Genomic DNA, 19,659 nt, shown 5'->3' on the forward strand with positions numbered 1-19,659 from the left:
GACACAAATGTTCACTGACAAAAGACATTTTGTCACAACCACACCATCCTTGTTGTCATTCTCTTTATGGATTTCAATGGCTCCTATAACCTCTAAGGATTAGAGTCCATTTCAGTTCTCTGTAATCTATTATTCAGATTCTCTCTTTAGGTATTTCATCATTCCCCAAAGCAACTTTCCTACATCCACTCTTTACATCTCCAAAAGGCTTTCCCGGCCTTTCAGTGGAAGAACTGAAGAGTTGCTGTTATTTCTGCATGTGCATGAACCTCTTTGTGGTACTTCCACCTGACATGGCTCATCTTTGTGAGTGGCCTAGTTTCAACTAAGGGTGGGGACTTCACACCTATGTCAGCACTAATCATCAGGGTATTGCCTTCCGCGGGGCTGCTATGATCGCTTTGGATTTTGATTAAAATATAGGCAGGTCAATGACATAATATAGTATTATTTCTATTTCCTCTGCTAAGAATGAGTTGTTGATTTTCAGTATGGTGTATCAAATATACTTTTTTTTTTTTTTTAAGTAGACCACACTGGGTATGAAGCCCACTTAAGATTCTCTCTCCCTTCCCTTCCACTTCTCCCCAACCTCTTGAAAAAAAAAAAAAAAAAAAAAAGAGTTGGACTATTAACCAACTGAGCCACCCAGAAGCCCCTCAAATATATTCCGAGAACATACTTTCAACTAACTACAGGATATAAAAAGGGCATCATGTTACATAATCTCCGATAGAAATGCATATGTAGTTTCAATTCATTTAGTCAAAACGAAATTCCTTCCTGCCTTCCTGAAAAAATAGTACTGATAAGGAAATCACCAAGTTTCTGTCATGTTTGAGGGGCTTTCAGGAACCGGGAATATCAGGAAAGCTGGGCCCAGGTTATCTGCTACAGAGAAAAAGTTGGATGCCAGGCCTGAGATGTAGAAGAGTCAAGAGTTTAACCTTATTTCAAAGTCAAATATAAGTGACTTATGGATTATGTGATGTTTACATGCTTCACATTTATGTCCCTTTCTGTATATAAGTACAGATCATAAAAACAATAGTTTCATTCTTCACTTTTCTTCCAAAAATTTCAAAGTACTTTGTACAATTGAATGACATATTCACAAGAGAGAAAAGCAGACAGGCAGATGCTAGAACTGTGTCAGGGATCAGCAGAAGGCATAGAGAAGTGCAGGACACTTGCTTAAGATCATGGGTATTGTTATGGCATCTGAGACAATGTACCATCAACTAACACCTGCCACATTTCTTGAAGCAACGTCTATCTTCAAACCCTTCCTCTTTGCAAATCTGCATAGGACCTGCTCTTTTCTATTAAAATTGTATGCACATGAGAGAGGTTGAAGCAAAAGGGACATGCCTCACTGGCTTGCCACTTACCAGTGCTTCTTTTACTTCTTCAGAGACATCAGTTTCATCTTCCTGAAAGGAAGGAGGGAGAAAAACAAGAGGACCATGGTCACAGCCGTCCTTGAAAGCAACAAGGTCAGCTCCCATCAATTATGCATCCTGGCATTTCAAACGTGGGCAGTGAGAACTGACTGCCAAGTGATGCTCTGTTACTGATGCTTTTAACAGCCACCATAAGCAGACAGCTCTGGAACATCGCCTGTCATCAAAAATGTCAAATAAACATGGCAGGAAAGGAGTATCTTTAGAAAGGACAGGCTTTATTTCAACTCTATCAATAGTTATCAGTCTATTTGGTCCTATAAAAATGAGATACTTTTATCTTAAAAATAGTTTTTTTAATTTATTTTTTAAAGATTTATTTATTTTATGATAGACATAGAGAGAGAGAGAGAGAGAGGCAGAGACACAGGCAGAGGGAGAAGCAGGCTCCATGCCGGGAGCCCGATGCGGGACTCGATCCTGGGACTCCAGGATCACGTCCTGGGCCAAAGGCAGGCGCTAAACCGCTGAGCCACCCAGGGATCCCCTTAAAAATAGTTTCTAATAGATGACTATTACTGTTTCATTTCTGTCTCACTGAAAGGTTCATCTAATTTTCAAATAAAGTCACTGGTAGCCAAGGACCTCCTGATTCTTGGTCACTTGACTTTTAAAATGCCAAAATTGAGGGCATTGAGGGCAATGAGGGCACCTTGGTGGCTCAGTCAGTTAAGCATCTGCCTTTAGCTCAGGTCATGATCCCAGGGTCCTGGGATTGAGTCCTGCTTCAGGCTCTCTGCTCAATGGAGAGTCTGCTTCTCCCTCTGCCCTAACCCCCTGCTTGTATACTCTCTCTCTCTCCTCTCTCTCGCAAATAAATAAATAAATAAATAAATAAATAAAATCTTTTTAAAAATTAAAAAAAAAATGCCAATAACAAAGTTGAGGGAGATAGGTAAAGAAGAAGAGGGTGATTTAAAGTACTGAATGTGTGCTTGCAGTTAGTAAGCACTGGTATAGCTGTCTTTATTTTAAAGTCATAGTTTATCTGTTCTATATATATATTTTTTCCTTCAAAAGAGTAAAACTGAGTCAGATGAACTTGTGTTACTAACAGATTTTACATTCCCTGAAATTCTTGTAATGCTCCTAAAATATTTTGTTAGAATTTTTGATTACATGTGATAATACTGTTGACTAACCAACCGCATGACTTTCTGAGAATATTAGGGAGAATTGCTGATATTTGACAAGCTTATTCACTTGTTGTATTTGTTTATATGGTTGTTGTAGATTTCTGGCCTTTTCATTCATTCTTCACCACTTATCTCCTGAGTGCCTACTACATGCCTGGCACTGTTCTAGGCATGAGGCATCCAGCCAAGAATATACCAAAGGAGCCCCACCCTAGGTGAGTCCTTCTTCTTTTCTTTCCTTGGTAGTAGTTCTTGATAATCTGCAAGATTCATGGGACCACATGGAGCCCTTTCTCTTTTTTTGAACTCAACAAAAAGGACAGCATCCACAGGAACAAAAAGGATGGCATTAATGAGTAATGTGACATGTACTAGCACAGACCAATTCACTTACATCTTTTGTCCAGAAATTGATGCCTGTGCCTCGTCGTCGCTCCTTGGGCCGCCTCCTCTCACGGATGGACAGTCTATTAGAGGACTGATCATCCACATCTGCTTCTTCACTCTCTGGTCAGAGATAAAACAAAGTGTGATCTCAGGGACTGGGGGGGCATGTCCACTAAGGGGGGAGGCCGTATATTCTGAAGCTCTACACACCATTTTTGTCCATTTCCTTTGCAACTGCAGTGTTTGGGGTGGTCTCTGTGCTCTCAGAGTCAGGGACTGAAGATCTGCTTGTCCGTAGCAGATGGGAACTGGTGTAGAGAGAGGGTCTTGAGGCAGAAGGAGACACCGGTGTTGTGGATTTGTCTGGCTGAGCTGTATACCTCAGGCGACGATAGACAGGCTGGAAATAATCCACAGAATAAGATGGTAGAGGTCAAGTCCAACCAACGGATAAGGATAGCAGGCTTATTAAATATGGGCTTTATTTTTTTTAATATACCAAGAGGCTTCTTAATAGTAGATGCACAATAGATAGCTACTGAGGTGAACTAAAGTTAGTTAATTAGCCAGAAAGGAAATAACTTCTGGATTCCTATTCTGATAACACCATCACGCTGATAGTAGTAGCCCAGGAAACACAAACCTTGTTAATAAAAATCCCTTTGATTCTGGAATGAAAATAAGAAGGATGATGGCCTTTTTAAGAGGTAACAATGAAAGGGAAGGTTTATATAGAAAAATAAAAAGCCTGGGAATATGAAGAAATAATACAGAATTATCTGAAAACAGAGACCAAATATGAACATTCTACCAATTTCTGAAAACTCTACCAACCTGCCATAACCAGGCTTACTGAAACTTTAAAAACATTGCCATTTTCCACCTTGAATTTTCTCCCCAAGGAGAAAGAGTATGACAATAAGCCTTAACTTGGTTTATTGAAGATGCAGATAGAGAAATTCTTACTACATGTAGAGATTGTATACTTTTTGTTTATAAAGACAAGCAATAAAATATAGTAAACTCTAGAATCATAAAGAACTTGGTTCCAATTCTAGCTTCAGCATTTACTAGCTGTGTGGCCTTGAATAAGTTACTTAACTTCTCTGAGCCTCAGCTTTCTCTTATGTAAAATAGGGGTAATATCTTCCTCAGAGAGGTTTTTGAGGATTATACAAGATAATGTACATCAGGTGCTTAGGACAGTAGCGAGTAATAAGTAATCAATAAACAGTAGCTGACAGAACAAATAAACAAAGGAACCTCAGTTTATGTAGCCTAGCCATTCAGAACTGGAGCAAGGAGATTCCTTTCACCTCTGACTATGGTGATGGGAAAATTTATCATCCCAGTTGACACACTTCTGAGAGCGAAGATGAATGGTTACCAATAATTACACTAAGATAACAGGTGTAATTTGAACCATCTTAGGTAAACTAGGAGTTACGTTTACCCTAAATATTACCGTATACCTTTAACTACCAACTCCACTTATGGGAACGGAGGTTAAAAATAGTGACATCTTGTGGCAGAGGATTAAGGGGTGCTGCTTTGTAAACTCTTAGGTTTGTAGGGATTTAGAGAACAATATAATCATGGTGGAGAGAGTGCTCTGGGAGCCCGACTGCCTATGTGCAAGTTCCTGCTTAACCACTTGTCATCTGTGTGAAATGCCGGGCAAGTTACTTAACCTCTCTGTGACCTGATTTCTTCACATTTACAATATGAATAATAATACTGACCCCAGAGGGGAGTTTTGAGGATTAAATGGATTAATGCATATGAAATAGTTGAAATAAGGCCTGGTATAAAATAGACACTCAATAAATCCTCACATTTCTATTTGTGTTTTTATTATACTATAACCTCTCTCTTTAAAATGGAAAGATATCTTTAAATTTTTTTTTAATTTTTTTTATTTATTTATTTATGATAGTCACACAGAGAGAGAGGGAGAGGCAGAGACACAGGCAGAGGGAGAAGCAGGCTCCATGCACCGGAAGCCCGACGTGGGATTCGATCCCGGTCTCCAGGATCGTGCCCTGGGCCAAAGGCAGGCGCTAAACCGCTGCGCCACCTAGGGATCCCGAAAGATATCTTTAGTTAAAGAATACATTTAGTTAATGGAGCTTGTGGTTAAAATTTCACAATATGTACATACATCAAATCATCATGTACATAGTCTAAAATTAATAAAAGTTAGATGTCAATTCCATGTTACATGTCAACACCTCAACGGGATAAGACATAAGCATCAAATAACTCCAAGCACAAAACAATGACTGAAGGACAGATATCCTCTGAGTTCTTTCAGTCACACAGGCTTGCCAACTACAGACAGAGGTTAACAGAGCTCTCTCTGCGCTGGCTGTCCACTGCTACGTAGTGCTGTGCCTCAATTATCCATGAGGAGGCATTCCCCACGGCCACGACCCTGTTTTTAGCATAGTATGTGCCAGCAGAAGTGACTCACCTCTTCGTCCAGACTCCCGCTCCAGGGTTGACGGCCTTCACCAGCTTCCTTTGCTGGGACTGCTGGGGGCTCATGCTTCTCCGAGCTGCCCTCAAGCCCTTCGGTGCCTGTGGGCTTCTGGCCAGGCTGCTCCTGAGCTTGCCGTTCTGCTCTCGACCGGCTGAAAGTCCTTTCTGCTTCTTGAAGGTCCGTTAGCGTCACACCCTGGGAAAATGACAAAAGGTCAAGGAAGTTTCACCCTAACTGTTGAATAACCCTTGATAAATGGGCAGGGAGACTGCCTTCAACGTCTAATAGTATCAAATTCCAAATGAAGCTCCCAAAATGTATGAGGCCATTTCAAGAAAGATATGCTTAAAATAAACACCTCAGTGTGCAGAGTCCCAGCCTGAGTCCAGGTACATTTCAAATGTAATGCTTCAGCTTTTCCAATTTGAGTTCCAGAAAATAGGGCATCCCTGATGACTGCCTGTTGTAGACTTATTTCTCTCATACCCTTAGTTCTCAGTACCTTTATATGAAAGCTCCATACTCCCCAAGAGCAAATGGTTACCAAGAGAGATTCTCTGAATAGTGGATAATAAGAAAAACTTGATTTTACTTAGAAAAAGAAAAACCAGGCTCAAAAAGGTGAAAATTCAGAGGCAGGCTAGAACAGCAACAACAAAAACCAACCAACCAACCAACCAACCAACCAACAAGAATGACACCACTAAACTAGCTTTACTCTAAGATGATTTCTTTTTTTTTTTTTTTTAAAGATTTTATTTATTTATTCATGACAGACACAGAGAGAGAGAGAGGTAGAGACACAGGCAGAGGGAGAAGCAGGCTCCATGCAGGGAGCCTGACATGGGACTCGATCCCGGATCCCAGGATCACGACCTGAGCCAGAGGCAGGCACCCAACCACTGAGCCACCCGGGCATCCCTCTAAGATGATTTCCTAAGTAACTCCAGTAAAGTCACACAGAGACATTCCAACAATTGATATTTCCCTCAGGCTCTTAGGAGCAGCAGTATGGAAGAAAAGCAAGTGGGAGCCGTCTGCAGAAGAGAGGGGAAAGAGTTAGGGCTGGAGTGAGCGGACTCTAACTCGAGCATTTATGTGCTCAAGCCCTCAGGAGAAGAAAGTTCTGAAGCTGGAGGTAGTTAAGCACATAAGATTACTTGTTTTAACTATTCATAAATTTATTCACTCATTCTCTTAATAAATTATTAAGTGTCTTTAAGCATTGGAACTACAAAGACAAATAAATAATTGCTGCACTCAAGAACCTTTTAACCTAATGGAAAAGACATAAGAAAACAGATGAGTATAATGGAATGTTAAGTAATTAAGACAGAAACGTGATCCAGCAAATTCCACTTCTGAGTATTTACCCAAAAGAACTAAAAGCAGAGAATCAAAGAGATCGTTCGAACACCCATGCTCACAGCAATATTATTCACAATAGACAAAAGGTGTCCATCAGCAGGTGAATCAATCAGCAAACTATGGTCTAACCATACAATGGAATACATGGAGAAGGGAATATTACGCAGCCCTAAAAGGAATGACATTCTGACACATGCCACATGGACAAACCTTGAAGACATTATGTTAAGTGAAATAAGCCAGTCACCAAAGGACAAACACTGTATGATTCCACCTGTGTCAAGTACTTAGATTAGTCAAATTCATAGAAATAAGAAGCAAAATGGTGGTTGCCAGAAGCTGTGGGGAGGGGGAATTATTGCTGAATATGTAGAGTTTCACTTTGGGAAGATCAAAAATGTACTGGAGATGGATGGTGGTAATAGTTGCAAAATAATGTGAATGTACTTAATGTCACTGAACTGTACACTTAAAAAATGGTTAGAATGGCAAACTGCATGTTATGTATATTTTACCACAATAAATCAAACCAAACTAAAAAAATTATAGTCCATCCTGGTCCCACATTCTAAGAGGGGAAAACAGAGAAATAATCAAGTAAAAACAAAGTAAGAGCTATCATAGTTAACACAAAAGAAGGGCACTTAACTTATTTTGGGAAAGTAAGGGAAGAAAAGGGTACATTTGTGGCTATTTATAAAGTCCCTTTCTGGGGCACCTGGGTGGCTCAGGTGGTTAAGCGTCTACCCTTGGCTCAGGTCATGATCCCAGGGTCCTGGGATGGAGCCCCACGTCGGGCTCCCTGCTCAGTGGACTCTGCTCTCCCTCTCCCTCTGCCCCTCCCCCTGCTTGTGCTCCCTCCCTCTCTCTCAAATAAATACATAGTTAAAAAAAATAATAAAGTCCCTTTCTTCAGTCCTCAGCTCTCCTGCTTAACCTCTGTAGCATTTAAAACTGTTACCTTCAGCTTTTACCTGGAAACTGATTTTTCATGTACTCCTATGCTATTTCCTGGTTTACCTTTCATCTCTCTGGCTGCTCCTTTTAATTGTGCTTCATCAGCTTATCATCCTCTGCCTTTATTTTTTTTTAAATATTTTCTTGGGGATCCCTGGGTGGCGAAGCGGTTTGGCTCCTGCCTTTGGCCCAGGGCGCGATCCTGGAGTGCCGGGATCGAATCCCACATCGGGCTCCCGGTGCATGGAGCCTGCTTCTCCCTCTGCCTATGTCTCTGCCTCTCTCTCTCTCTCTGTGACTATCATAAATAAATTTAAAAAATTTTTTTTAAATTAAAAAAAAATATTTTCTTTATTTATTCATGAGAGACACAGAGAGAGAGAGAGGCAGAGATAGGCTGAGGGAGAAGCAGGCTCCATGCAGGAAGCCCGACGTGGGACTTGATCCCGGGACTCGGGGACCAGGCCCAGGCTGAAGGCAGGCGCTAAACCGCTGAGCCACCCAGGGATCCCCGATCCTCCACCTCCTTAATGCCAAGTCACAGCTTTCTCTCCCGTCTCCTTGCCATTGCATCCCGACTGAGTTCGTGGTCTTGTCCTCCTAGCTTGGACTACTGTGACAGCCTCCTAACAGGTCTTCTTGTTTCCTGCCTTGACAAACATACTTTTGCCGACCACTCCCATCAATTCTCTGCATGGTGATTTTTGCAAAATATAACACAGATCGGGGCATCTGTTAAGTGTCCAACTTTTATTTATTATTTATTATTATTTTTTTTTTTAGAGGGAGAGAGAGTGACTGAGCCATCCAGGTGCCCCATAGCCTCCGACTCTTGATCTCAGCTCAGGTCTTGATCTCAAAGTCATGAATTTAAGTCCCATACTGGGCTCCACACTGGGCATGGAGAGTGTATATGTATATATAACATATAATAAATGTTATATAAAAAATACGTGTTATATAAAAAATATTTTTATAAACGCAGGTTATATCAGACTCTTCTGCACTTCAATGGCTCCCTTAGGGATTTTTTTTTTATTTTAAAGATTTTATCCATTTATTCATGAGAGACACAGAGAAAGGGGCAGAGACACAGGCAGAGGGAGAAGCAAGCTCCATGCAGGGAGCCGGATGTGGGACTCGATCCCAGGACCCCAGGGTTACGCCCTGGGCCGAAGGCAGATGCTCAGACACTGAGCTACCCAGGGATCCTGAACCTGAATTGAAATAAAATTTTAAAAAGTAAAAGGATAAGGCAGATCTATAAAAAAATAAAAAATAATAAAAAATTAAAAAACAAAGCAGAAACAGACCTATAAATACAGAAAATAAACTTGTGGTTAAAAAAAAACAAAAACAAAAACAAAAACAAAAAACAAACAAACAAAAAACTTGTGGTTACCAGAGGTGAGATTGTAACTAATATAACATTATATGGCAACTATACTTCAATAAAACAATAAATAAATTTTATAAACTTATAATTAAATTACATTAAAAGTAAAGGTAACAAATTCTAAAAAAAAAAAAGAAAATCTTTATTGAAGGAGCAGCTGAGTGGCTCAGCTGGTTCAGTGTCCAACTCTTGCTTTTGGCTCAGGTCATGACCTCAGGGTCCTGAGATCAAGCTCTGGGCTCAGCAGGGAGTCTGCTTAGCATTCTTTCTCTTCCTCTCCCTCTGCTCCTTCCTCCACCCTGTGCATGTACACACACTCTCTCTAATAAACAAATAAATCTTTAAAATAGATAACTTTATTGAAACCTAACTCCCATATTATAAAAACTACCCTTCTAAAGTATAGGCATACTCAGAGATACTGAGGGTCTGGTTCCAGACCACCATGATAAAGTGCGTATCACAATATAGTGATCGCAAATATAAGTTTTTTGGTTTCCTGGTACACATAAAAGTTATGCTTACACTATGCGGTGGTCTATTACGTGTGCAATAGCATTATGTCCAAACAACAATGTACACACTTTAATTAAAAAATACTTTACTGCTAAAAAATGCTAGCCATCATCTGAGATCTCAGGGAGTCATTGTTTTTTTGCTGGTGGAGGATCCTGCCTTTATGTTAATGGCTGCTGACTGATAAGGGTGGCTGTGGCAATTTCTTACAATGCAACCACAATGAAGAAAATGTGCCACATTGCTTGATTCTTGCTTTCATGAACAATTTCTTGATAGCGTATACGATGCTGTTTGACAGCATTTTACACCCACAGAACTGCTTTCAAAACTGGAGTCAATCCTCTCAAACCCTGCCACTTCTTTATCAACTAAGTTTACATAATATTCTAAATTCTTTGTCATCATTTCAACAATCTTCACAGCATCTTCACCAGGAGCAGGTTCCATCTCAAGAAACAACTTTTTCTGCTTGTCCGTAAGAAGCAACTTCTCACCTGTTTATGTTTGACCGTGACACTGTAGCCATTCAGTCCCATCTTCAGGCTCCACTGCTAATTCTAGTCCCCCTGCTATTTCCACCACAACTGCAGTGACATCCCCCACTGAACTCTGAACTTTCAATTTGTTAAAAAAAAAAAAAAAAAAAAAAAAAAAGCAGTATCTGTGAAGGGCAATGAGGTATGCCTGTATAGTTCCGTGGTTTTAGCATATTCAGAGCTGTGCAACCATCATCACCATCTCATTCCAGAATATTTCATCACCTCAAAAAGAAACTCCACATCCATCAGCAGTCACTCCCATTCCTCCCTCTCCCCGCCCCTGCAGCCACTAATCTATTTTCTTTTCTTTTTCTTTTTTTAGAGAGAGTGAGAGTGAGGGGGGGAGGGGTAGAAGGAGACGGAGAGAGAAAATCTTAGGTAGGCTCCATGTCTAGCACAGAGCCTGCTGAATGACCCTGAGCTCATTACCTGCGCTGAAATCAAGAGTTGGACGCTTATCTGACTGAACTACCCAGATACCTCTCTAATCTATTTTCTATTTCTTTGGCTTTGCCTATTGTGGATATTTTCAGATAAATGGAATCATCTCTGATTTCTTTCACTTAACATGTTTTCCTAAGGTTCATGCACATTGCAGCATTAGCATGTATCAGGGCACTTCTTTTTATTACCAAATAAAATTCTATTATATGGATACTTTGTTTATCCATTCCTTTGTTAATGGAAATTTGTTTTCTTTTTTCCCCAGTTATGCTAACTGCTTAATTTATTTGGTCTGCTCGACGGCTCAGCCTATGCCCACCACTGCTACATCTGCTGAGAATAGCTGAGGCACACTTAGCCACACAAGGCTAAACCTTGCTGCTGCTGAGAGCTCAGGATTCAACCCTACAGCAAGCTTGCAAACTCCACACATGCGTAGTGGATGTCTACATAGCAAGTCCACTCTGGCCAGAGTTCAAAGATAACACTGAATTTGGAATTTAGGCTATTGTGAATAATGCTGTTATAAACATCTATGTACAAGTTTTTGTGTGGACATGTATTTTCATTTCTCTCGACTATATACCTAAGAGGAGAACTGATGGGTCACATGGTAACTGTAATATATACAACAATTTAAGGAACTGCCAAACTCTTCTCCTTTAGGGATTCTCAAGAATGTAGCTTTGTAAACACAAAAGGAATGAGTAATCTTGCAAAGGAAAGGAGATAAACCTGTTCTGAGCCTGGAGACATAAAAGTGAGTGTGGGTAGATGTAGCTATAAATTTATCTGATACTCTGTAGTGTAAGACTTAACACAAGTGAAAACTTTTACAACAGCGGCTGGAATAAGGCGCTCATCTTAAGATTTTTTAATTGTACTTCCAACAGAAAGGTAGACAAAATGACATAAAAAAGAAGGTCACACTCACTTGAGTAGACCTTCGAGTCTGCCGAGCTTGTCTGGAGCGTGCTTTCCGTAAAGACTCTGCTTCCTCATCCCGTACAGGAGTCAGATACGACCTGTAGAGAAAAAAAAGTAACAGCACAAGTAAGACCCTTGCTGCACGTACTTGAGGCATGACAAGGTACTTCCACATACTGAAGTGATTTCTACATCTAAAAATGAACTTGCACACAATCAAAATGATAGAAATGCTATCAGTGAAAACTGCATAATCCAAGACATTACTTATACATGTATTACTCTTCATGCAGAATTATGTCATTTGTAAAATGAGAATTTCATTTCTTCTTTCCATATCCTTACAATTTTTCTTTTCTTGCTTTAATGCTCTGGCTAGAACCTCCAGGACATGTTGAAAAGGAGTGACAGCAGGAAGTTTCCATGCTTTGTTCTTGCCTTCAGAGAGAAAGCATTCAGCAATTTATCACTGTGATGTCTACTGCGCTGCTTCTCAAGTTCAATCTATTCCTTTCCATTCCAATTGGAATAGGCTAAGAGGTTTTTTTGTTAGTGGTTCTGGTTTTTAATCATTAGGGTGTGTCAAACTTATCACATGCTTTTCTTCCCCATATACTGAGATTTTTATCATTTTCCATCTTTTTTCTATTAATATGGTGAATCACACCGAGTAATTTTTGAATGACAATGTAAGAGTGGATTCTTAGGATAAGCTCAACTTGGCCATGACTGTATCATCATCTTTTTAAAAAAAATATTTATTTTATTTCATTTTTTAAAGGTAAGCTGTATACTCAACATGGGGTTTGAACTTACAACCCTGAGATCAAGAGTTGCATGCTCTACTGACTGAGCCAGCCAAGCACCTCTATATGTAGATTTATTTTATACAGATTCAGTATTATTTAGTTTACGATTTCTGCATCCATATTTATTAGAGAAATTAGCCTATTATTTCCCTTCTTATAATAACCTAACCAGGTCTGGGAATTAAGATTATAGAAGTTGAAAGCGTTTTCTCCTTGTCTACTTTAAGATTTTATTTGTTTATTTGACAGAGAGAGAGAGGCAGGGGGACTGGCAGGCAGAGGGAGGGAGAAGCAGGCTCCCCATCAAGCAGGGAATCCAATGCAGGGCTTGATCTCAGAACCCTGGGATCAGGACCCAAGCTAAAGGCGAATGCTTAACTGAGCCACCCAGGTGCCCCTCCTTGTTTATTTTCTATAAGAATTTGTGTAAGATTAAGGTTGTTTCCTCCTTAAACAGTGAAGTGCACCAATGAAGCCATCTGGATTTTATAGGAGGGTTTTAAATAAGGGGTTAATTTCTTTAATTGATTCAGGCCTATAGGATTTTGACGGATTCTTGTCTCACATTAGATCTTTCATCCATTTTGAGTTTATCTTTGTGTCTGGTGTAAGAGAATGGTCTAGTTTCATTCTTCTGCATGTGACTCTCCAATTTTCCCAGCACCATTTATTGAAGAGACTGTCCTTTTTCCAGTGGATAGGCTTTCCTGCTTTGTCGAATATTAGTTGACCATAGAGTTGAGGGCCCATTTCTGGGTTCTCTGTTCTGTTCCATTGATCTATGTTTTTGTCCCAGTACCACTCTGTCTTGATGATCACAGCTTTGTAGTACAACCTGAAATCCGGCATTGTGATGACCCCGGCTCTGGTTTTCTTTTTCAATATTCCCCTGGCTATTCGGGGTCTTTTCTGATTCCACACAAATCTTAAGATTAACTCCAGGGTATTTTGATGGGGATTGCATTGAATGTGTAAATTGCCCTGGGTAACACAGACATTTTCACAATATTAATATATTATTAATATATTATACATATTAATCCTTCCAATCCATGAGCATGGAATATTTTTCCATCTCTTTGTGTCTTTCTCAATTTCTTTCATAAGTGTTCTGTAGTTTTTAGGGTATAGATTCTTTACCTCTTTGGTTAGATTTATTCCTAGGTATCTTACGCTTTTGGGTGCAATTATAAATGGGATTGACTCCTTAATTTCTCTCTTCTCTCTCATTGTTAGTGTATAGAAATGCCACTGATTTCTGGGCACTGATTTTGTATCCCGCCACAGTGCCTAGTCAGATTTCCTGTTTTGGTATTATTTGTCAAAAAACTTAATATTTTTACATTTAGTGGCACAAAACTATTCATAATATTCTTATATATTTTAATTATCATTTTAGTATCTGTAGCAATGATTCTCAATTTTTTGGTCTCAGAGCCCTTTTACATTTTTAAAAATTACTGATGTCTTCCAAAGAGCTTTTGTTTATGTACATCTCTTAATATTTACCCTTAGCAGAAATTCATACTGAGAAATTAAAAAAAAATGCACTAATGCATTTAAAAATAATAGACCTATTACAAAAAGTTCCATGAATAACATCTCTTATGAAAAGTAACTATTATCTAAAACAAATTTAATAAGTGTTGTATTACATTTTTATAATTTTCTTTAATGTTAGCTTAATTGAAGAGAGCCAGAATTTCATACATGCTTCATTCAATATGTTGCAAAATGGTGTTTCAGTTAAAATATATAAAGAATATACAGTCTTATGTAAGTCTATAATTGGAAAAGCCAGGAGTATTATAATAGCCTTTTTAGATAATTATGGATATTCTTCTTGGATACTATACTAAATCATGAGTGGTAGTTTCTTAAATGTTAGTAGCAATGTGGAATCTGAAACCATATTAATTGACTGTTCATACTCTGTTACACTGAAATCTATTGGTCTATCTTGCACTTTGAATGGACCTTCTTAGCCATGCATAACTTTGGGTCATTGCACATTGGTCATGTGGAAAACACTGGTGCAGATCTTCCAAATGTTAACACATTTCATTATAGAATAATAATTTTATAAATCACATTCTGTAACATGGGGGGGGGGTAAGCTCCTTGACATTGGCCGTGCAATGATTTTTTTTTTTTTTTTTTGACATCAAAAGCAAAGGCAACTGAAGCAAAAATAAATAAGCGGGACTGTATCAAACTGAAAAGCTTCTGCACAGCAAAGCAAATCATCAACAAAATGAAAAGGTGACTTACAGAATGGAAGAAAATATTAGCAAATCATAGAACTGATAAGGGGTTAATATCCAAAATAGATAAAGAACTCATATAAAACATTAGGGAAAAAAATCTGATCTCACTTAAATGTGCAATCTTAAAAAACAAAAACTCATAGATATGGAGAACTGATTTGTGGTTAATGGAGGCAGGGAGAACAGGGTGGGCAAAGTAGGTGAAGGTGCTCAAAAGGTACACAATTTCGTTTACAAGATTAGTAAATCCTTGGTATATAATGTACAATATGGTGCCTACAATTAACAATGCTGTATTATATACTTACAAGTTGCTAGCCGAGTAACTTCAAAAGTTCTTATCATGAGAAAAAAATTATAATTAAGTGTGATGATGGATGTTATATTACTTGTTGTAATAATCGTTTTGTAATATATTCATTAAATCATTATGTTGTATACCTAAAACTAATATAATGATATGTCAATGGTATCTCAATTAAAAAATTATAGAAAAATAAAACAAAAAAATCACATTCTTTAATATCACCTTTGATCTTAGGACAGTCTTTAAATATTGGGAAGTAGTCAATTATACCACTCTTAGTAGCAGAAATAAGTTTTCCAAAATTTTAACTTCTTGAAATTTAAAACTTTATGAATGGCAACAAATACTTTGTGACAAGTTCACTTTGTTCATTTTCAAGAATATATCTGCCAAGAACCCAAGTCTAAATGATCATAGTCTGCCCAGTCATTCTTTCAAGTAAAAAATGGTATTCCAGGAAAAAAAGCAGCTAATTCTTCTTTTTTCTTCCTCTGCACTCCAATTCTACTTATGTTAGACTTTTATTGGTCATGCCCTATTTCTTTACTATGCTTTTTCTGTATTTGCCATCCTTTTCTCTCTCTGGATATTTTCATTCTCTTTCTTTTTTAAGTTTTATTTATACATGTAACTTCTACCTACACCCAATGTGGGGCTTGAACTCACAACCCCAAATTGAGAGTTGCACACTCTTCCAACTGAGCCAGCTGGGCATCTCATTTTAGATAATTTCTACTGTCCATCTGGTTAGTTTAATAATCTTCTCTTCAGTTGGTCTACTATAAACTCACCAGTTGAATTTTGAATGAGTTATTTAGATTTTTAAATTTAAATTTTTGGTTTTAGGATTCCCATTTGATTCTTTACAAAATAAATTGCAGTTCTCTGTTAAATTTTCCATCTTCCAATTTCTTGAGTAACCATAATTATTTTAAAGTCTATGTCTGATAACATCAATATCTGGCTCTGCTCTTACTGTTTGTTTTTTCCTCTTGGTTTTTTAGTAAATCAGTCTTATTTCTTGGTATGTCTGCTAATTTCTAAAAAAAAAAGAAAAAAAACCCACACTTTTTTTTACACTTGAATACACGTCTTTACTAGGGAAATTTTAAGTGCATATACATCTTCTCATCAATATGACTTCAAAGTAAAAATAACTGTTTCTTAAAAAGAGTTGTTACTTGTTTAAAAAAAAAAAAAGCACACTGCATGCAGGAAGCTGCCTTCTCTTGGATGATTCTCACATTATATGGGAGATGCAATTTAAACAATACAAAATACACTATTCATCACATTTAACACTGAACCCATCCCTGCTCAGACATTGAGAGTCCAGGAAGGTTGAGAATAACTGCCAAACATTTTTAATAAGACGATATTCTTTTCCTCTTGCAGTTAGGTTAAGGAAATAATTCTCAAACTTTCATCTACATCAGAATTTCTTAGGGAGCTTGTGAAATACAAATTGTTAGGCCCCACCCCCAGAAGTCCTGATTCAGTATGTCTGGAGTAGGTTTGCGTTTCTAATTAGGGCTCTGTGATGCTTCTGACCTGGAGACCATTCTTTGAGAACTACAGGGTCAAGGCAAATGATCCTCATCTACCTTGAGATGGAGCTGACTAGAAACTAGCCTTCAGTCTTTGCAAGGGCTGGTCTATTTCTGGGAAGCCTTTAGTTCTAGAATGTAGTCCTTCAGTGGTCTCAGATGAATGTATGGGGTCCCACTTCCTGAACTCCAGTTTTTGTTCCCTCAGCTCCATGAGACTATTGAAAATCCTGCCCAGTTTCTTAGTCTTGTAGCTATGGCTTTATTAATCAGCAAATGCCTCAAGTGGGAAAGCACAGCCAAATGTTGGGTTCACCTCTTTATGACTTCCTTCTCTCCAGGATCTTGATCCCTCAAGTCCTCATTTTCTTAATAACTCTCCAATACCTTCAAAGATACTTTCTAATATCTACCCAGTTTTCCTATTTATTCTCAGTGGGAGAGTTTGTCTAATAAAAGATAATACTAGGGATCCCTGGATGGCTCAGTGGTTTGGTGCCTGCCTTCGGCTCAGGGCGTGATCCTGGAGACCCGGGATCGAGTCCCACATCGGGCTCCCTGCATGGAGCCTGCTTCTCCCTCTGCCTGTCTCTCTGCCTCTCTCTCTCTCTCTCTCTCTGTGTGTGTGTGTATCTCTTGTGAATAAATAAATAGAATCTTAAAAAAAAAAGAAATGCAAGAATAGCAGGATTAAAAAAAAAAAAAAGATATACTATATCCTGAAGCAGAAGTCTCCAACCAAGCTATATTTTAACAGTCACACTTTTCCTCTCAATGTGTATTAGTAAATTGAAATTTTCTTTTTTTTTTTGCTCTTTCTGTGAAACATCTGAACCATCCAAGAAATCTGAGCGCTACACAATTCCTTATTGCTATGAAAAAAAGATACGTCTGTGTTCACAAAACAGTACAGTAGAAAGTATAGCAGAAGCCGTGGGTTTACATCTATTTCGGCTTTCTGACATCCAGATAAAAGTAGGCTAACATCCCCAACTCAGTGGTAGAGAAAGGAATCCAATGCCAAAATACTTTGATTACCATATCTGTCTATGTGTTTCCTAGAGGGCAGGTAGCATTTTTTTTTTTTTTGTATTTGCTAAGACCTTGAGGTTACATAATCAGTGGAATTCAAATAATTACAGAGAATTAGCATGACCTCACAAAAATAATTTGTTCTCTGCATGTTCAATTCATAGGGACCCTTTATATACTTAGATGGACTAGTTTTATCTTAAGAAGCTGTGCAAAAGGGGGATCCCTGGGTAGCTCAGCAGTTTAGCGCCTGCCTTTGGCCCAGGGCGCGATCCTGGAGTCCCGGGATCGAGTCCCACGTCAGGCTCCTGGCATGGAGCCTGCTTCTCCCTCTGCATGTGTCTCTGCCTCTCTCTCTGTGTGTGTCTATCATAAATAAATAAATAAATCTTAAAAAAAGAAGCTGTGCAAAATGCCCAGTAAATCACTAGTGAACCTGAAGAAAGTCACAATAAATAATAATAGAAGACCTAAAATACCTTCTGATAACAACAGTGTCGTGATAAAGTATCCTGACGGGAATCAAACTGCCTGGTTTGAACACTGGCTCAACTTCCTTGCTAAATGATCTTGGATGAAATATTTAAGTACTCTAAACCCAAGCTTCTCATATGATGAAGATATTAACAGCTGTAACAGATATTAGCAGGTACAGACAGGATTCTTGTAAAGCTCAAATAAAACACATAAAGCACCTAGAACACTAGCTGGCACATAGAAAGTACTCAGCGCGGCTTGATTGCTGCTGCAATGTGTCCCACTACATTATTTTCATCAACACATTCAAAGCTCACTAGTGGTAATTTGGAAAAGAAAGGCTGCGAGAGTACTGTAACACCCAACCCATCTAAACTAATAAAAGAGTTCCCCTTAATTATTTTTACCAGAAATGGATAATTCATTTGGAAGAGGTCTTAATTCCCTTGAAAATATCCCCTAGAAAGGTTCAAAGGGCTACCTAAAAAAATGTAAAACTACTGTAAGGGGAAGAATGAAAGAATCTCCATGATCTCCAAGGCAAGAACAAAGCTGTTTTCCCTGGAATTTTGAGAGAATAAAATTTTGTCTGGAATAAGAAACTGGTTTTTTAAATAGCTTTAAGGAGTCTTGTTTCTAAAATCTCTACTGATGAGAGAGGGTACTTACATGGTTAGTCTCAAACAGGGAAGGACCATGGTCATTAATTACAGAATATCTCACGGCCTTGTAAGACAGCTTGTCATTCCCTGGACTGTATCCTATGTATAAGGATATGGGAACAAAGGTATTCCAGAAAGGCCAAAAAGAAACTGCTTTGATATTAATCTCGAAGCATACAGAGATAGCTTTAGGGGAGGGAGACAGAGGATTAACAGACTCATAAACCCGTGGCTAAAGACTTTATGGCTTCAAGAAGTCATCTGATCTAATCCCAAGACTTCAGCTAGAGATGACAAATTCCTATCTTAAAGATGAGTTGATATAAGCCTAAGCTCACAATGCTGTTCAGCCACAGGCCTAAAGGGACCATTAACCATGGTCTCTGCTTCTAGTACAGCGTTTCTTACATTGCACCACTGAGATGCAAACTATTTCTTCACAACTCATACCATGGTATGCTAATTATGTAGATTTATGAAGCAAGATATTTCTTTCTCCAAATCTAGCAGTATCAGGAATTGGTGAATAAAGACATCTTGCATTAGACTTTTCCTATCTTCCCCTGATGGTTTCCCAAAAGTATGCCATAATCAACACTCTATCTGGGGAAAGAGTGATTTTTACATTTTCAGAGGTTGCCACCAACATGCTATAAAGCTGTCATGAACAAAATACAAGTGAGAGGTGATATGAAGGACCTAAGTCTCTTTCAGAGGATATGTTGACTCTACAGTTGCTAGGGCCCTAGCGGGTAGGTTTTAGTTCAAGTTTTCCTTGCTATTTCCAGTTGGGTATGGGATGCTAACACTGTGGTACAGCAGAAAGAACAGGTACTGGGTTCTAGTTTCGGTTCTGCCATTAACTACTTGCTTCACCTGAAAGAGAATCACTTAATTTCTTGGTACCTTAGTTTCTTCACTTACAAAATAAAGGGTAAGT

General features: G+C 38.6%; 1 protein-coding gene and 1 long non-coding RNA gene across 16 annotated transcripts in view; one reads left to right on the forward strand and one right to left on the reverse strand.

The window, feature by feature from the left end:
• PPP1R12B (protein phosphatase 1 regulatory subunit 12B) overlaps window positions 1-19,659 on the reverse strand; it is a 204,676-nt gene that overhangs the window by 80,924 nt on the left and 104,093 nt on the right. For all 15 annotated transcript variants that reach the window (XM_049111988.1, XM_049111990.1, XM_049111987.1 and 12 more), the window contains 5 exons: window positions 11,626-11,716; window positions 5,460-5,663; window positions 3,197-3,386; window positions 2,994-3,106; window positions 1,392-1,433 (listed from right to left, as the gene is read on the reverse strand). In XM_049111988.1, the coding sequence (XP_048967945.1) occupies window positions 1,392-1,433; window positions 2,994-3,106; window positions 3,197-3,386; window positions 5,460-5,663; window positions 11,626-11,716 (640 nt within the window). The remainder of the gene's footprint in view (window positions 1-1,391; window positions 1,434-2,993; window positions 3,107-3,196; window positions 3,387-5,459; window positions 5,664-11,625; window positions 11,717-19,659) is intronic.
• LOC112667054 (uncharacterized) lies at window positions 1,415-11,202 on the forward strand. Its single transcript, XR_003141030.3, has 3 exons — window positions 1,415-1,496; window positions 2,697-2,814; window positions 10,957-11,202. It is a non-coding gene; the product is annotated as an uncharacterized LOC112667054 (long non-coding RNA).

This window comes from Canis lupus, chromosome 7, assembly GCF_003254725.2.
Source record: "Canis lupus dingo isolate Sandy chromosome 7, ASM325472v2, whole genome shotgun sequence".
NCBI lineage: Eukaryota > Metazoa > Chordata > Mammalia > Carnivora > Canidae > Canis > Canis lupus.